The 1,282-nt window shown below is 45.5% G+C and overlaps 1 protein-coding gene across 1 annotated transcript; it reads left to right on the plus strand.

The window, feature by feature from the left end:
• Positions 1 to 72: 72 nt before the first annotated feature.
• LOC110443982 (extracellular matrix protein FRAS1-like) lies at positions 73 to 1,266 on the plus strand (the record flags this gene model as incomplete). The annotated part of the gene is made up of 2 exons (XM_021488434.1): positions 73 to 855; positions 1,107 to 1,266. Coding segments are annotated over 2 exons (943 nt in total), but the record flags the coding sequence as incomplete, so codon positions are not given.
• Positions 1,267 to 1,282: the final 16 nt, after the last annotated feature.

Genomic DNA, 1,282 nt, shown 5'->3' on the forward strand with positions numbered 1-1,282 from the left:
GTATATACAATACAACATACACCATTGTTACCCTGTATATACCATTCAACTTTTTCTATGTATTTTTAATAGGCCTGTGATATCCACTATCCAACCTACACCATCACACATTCTTTGTGTCAGGATTCGAACATCAACCAGTCAGCCATCTTGTATACCTGGGAGGTTGCTATGCCCGCTAATGACCAATTAGGATCCAAACCTCCTTTTGTCATGGTAACTGATGCCACACTATTTACAAGTGTCAATAAGATCGTGCTTGACAGCATTTACTTTCGTCCAACATTTCGAGTCAGGTGTATTGCACAACCTCGACATGCCAACGGAAATCCAGGAATTTCTTCCAAGAGTGAAGCGGTAACCATCAGCCATGAGGAGGGGATTTGTAAGGCCCCTGTGTTCCATGGTTCTCCTCACAACAGTTATGGTGCCCAGTCTTTCTTGGCCAATCTGGACTACGTAGGTCCCGAGGACCCAAACCATCCCAATACTATCCACATCTCCATCCAGATTCCACACCAGGATGGCCACCTCCCACTCATATCCACCTTCCCGCTCCACAACCTGCGCTATCTTTTAGCCGAGCCTGTGTACCGACAGCAACATCTGTGTTCAAACCTCATCACACCAGAGGAGCGACAGGGGATTGTTGACTCCGGATTCCTAGACAACCCACAAGCTTTCCCACCAGTTTATAACTTTCCATACCAGTTTGACTCGCAGCTGAGAGAAAACCGCACTATCAGTCTATACAAACATCTAAACCTCAAGTCCTGTGTATGGTCGTTCAGTGCGTGGTATCACATGACTGACTTAGTAGACATCTGCGGCGGTAAAGTTATCTCTGATTTCCAGGTAAGTTAAAATTGTTTATGTTATTTAACACTTGTTAGTTCAGAATCATATGTGGTGTGTTTTGACATATCATTCGAAAAAAAGATGCACGAAAGTTTACAACGTTCCAGTTACAAATGTGTAACAAGGAAGTTTCTCTGTTATGAAATAATATCCGAATTCTATCTGCAAGAAGACAATGAAACTCCTAATTATATACTGTTCACTGCCCAAGCTCCTGTCGTCATTGATAAGCTTTCTGTGACCCCCAGGTGAAGGGTGTCGGCCAGACCTACCTGACTGTGTCGGTGCCTCTGTATGTGTACTACGTCTACGTGACTGCGCCCGTGGGGTGGGGCTCCCTTCAGCACCATACAGACATGTCCTTCTCCTTCTACTACGACAACATTCTGTGGCAGGCAGGGCTGGAGGGCGAGGGAACCACAGG

This window comes from Mizuhopecten yessoensis, unplaced genomic scaffold (genome assembly GCF_002113885.1).
Source record: "Mizuhopecten yessoensis strain PY_sf001 unplaced genomic scaffold, ASM211388v2 hete_35910336, whole genome shotgun sequence".
In the NCBI taxonomy this organism is placed as follows: Eukaryota; Metazoa; Mollusca; class Bivalvia; order Pectinida; family Pectinidae; genus Mizuhopecten; species Mizuhopecten yessoensis.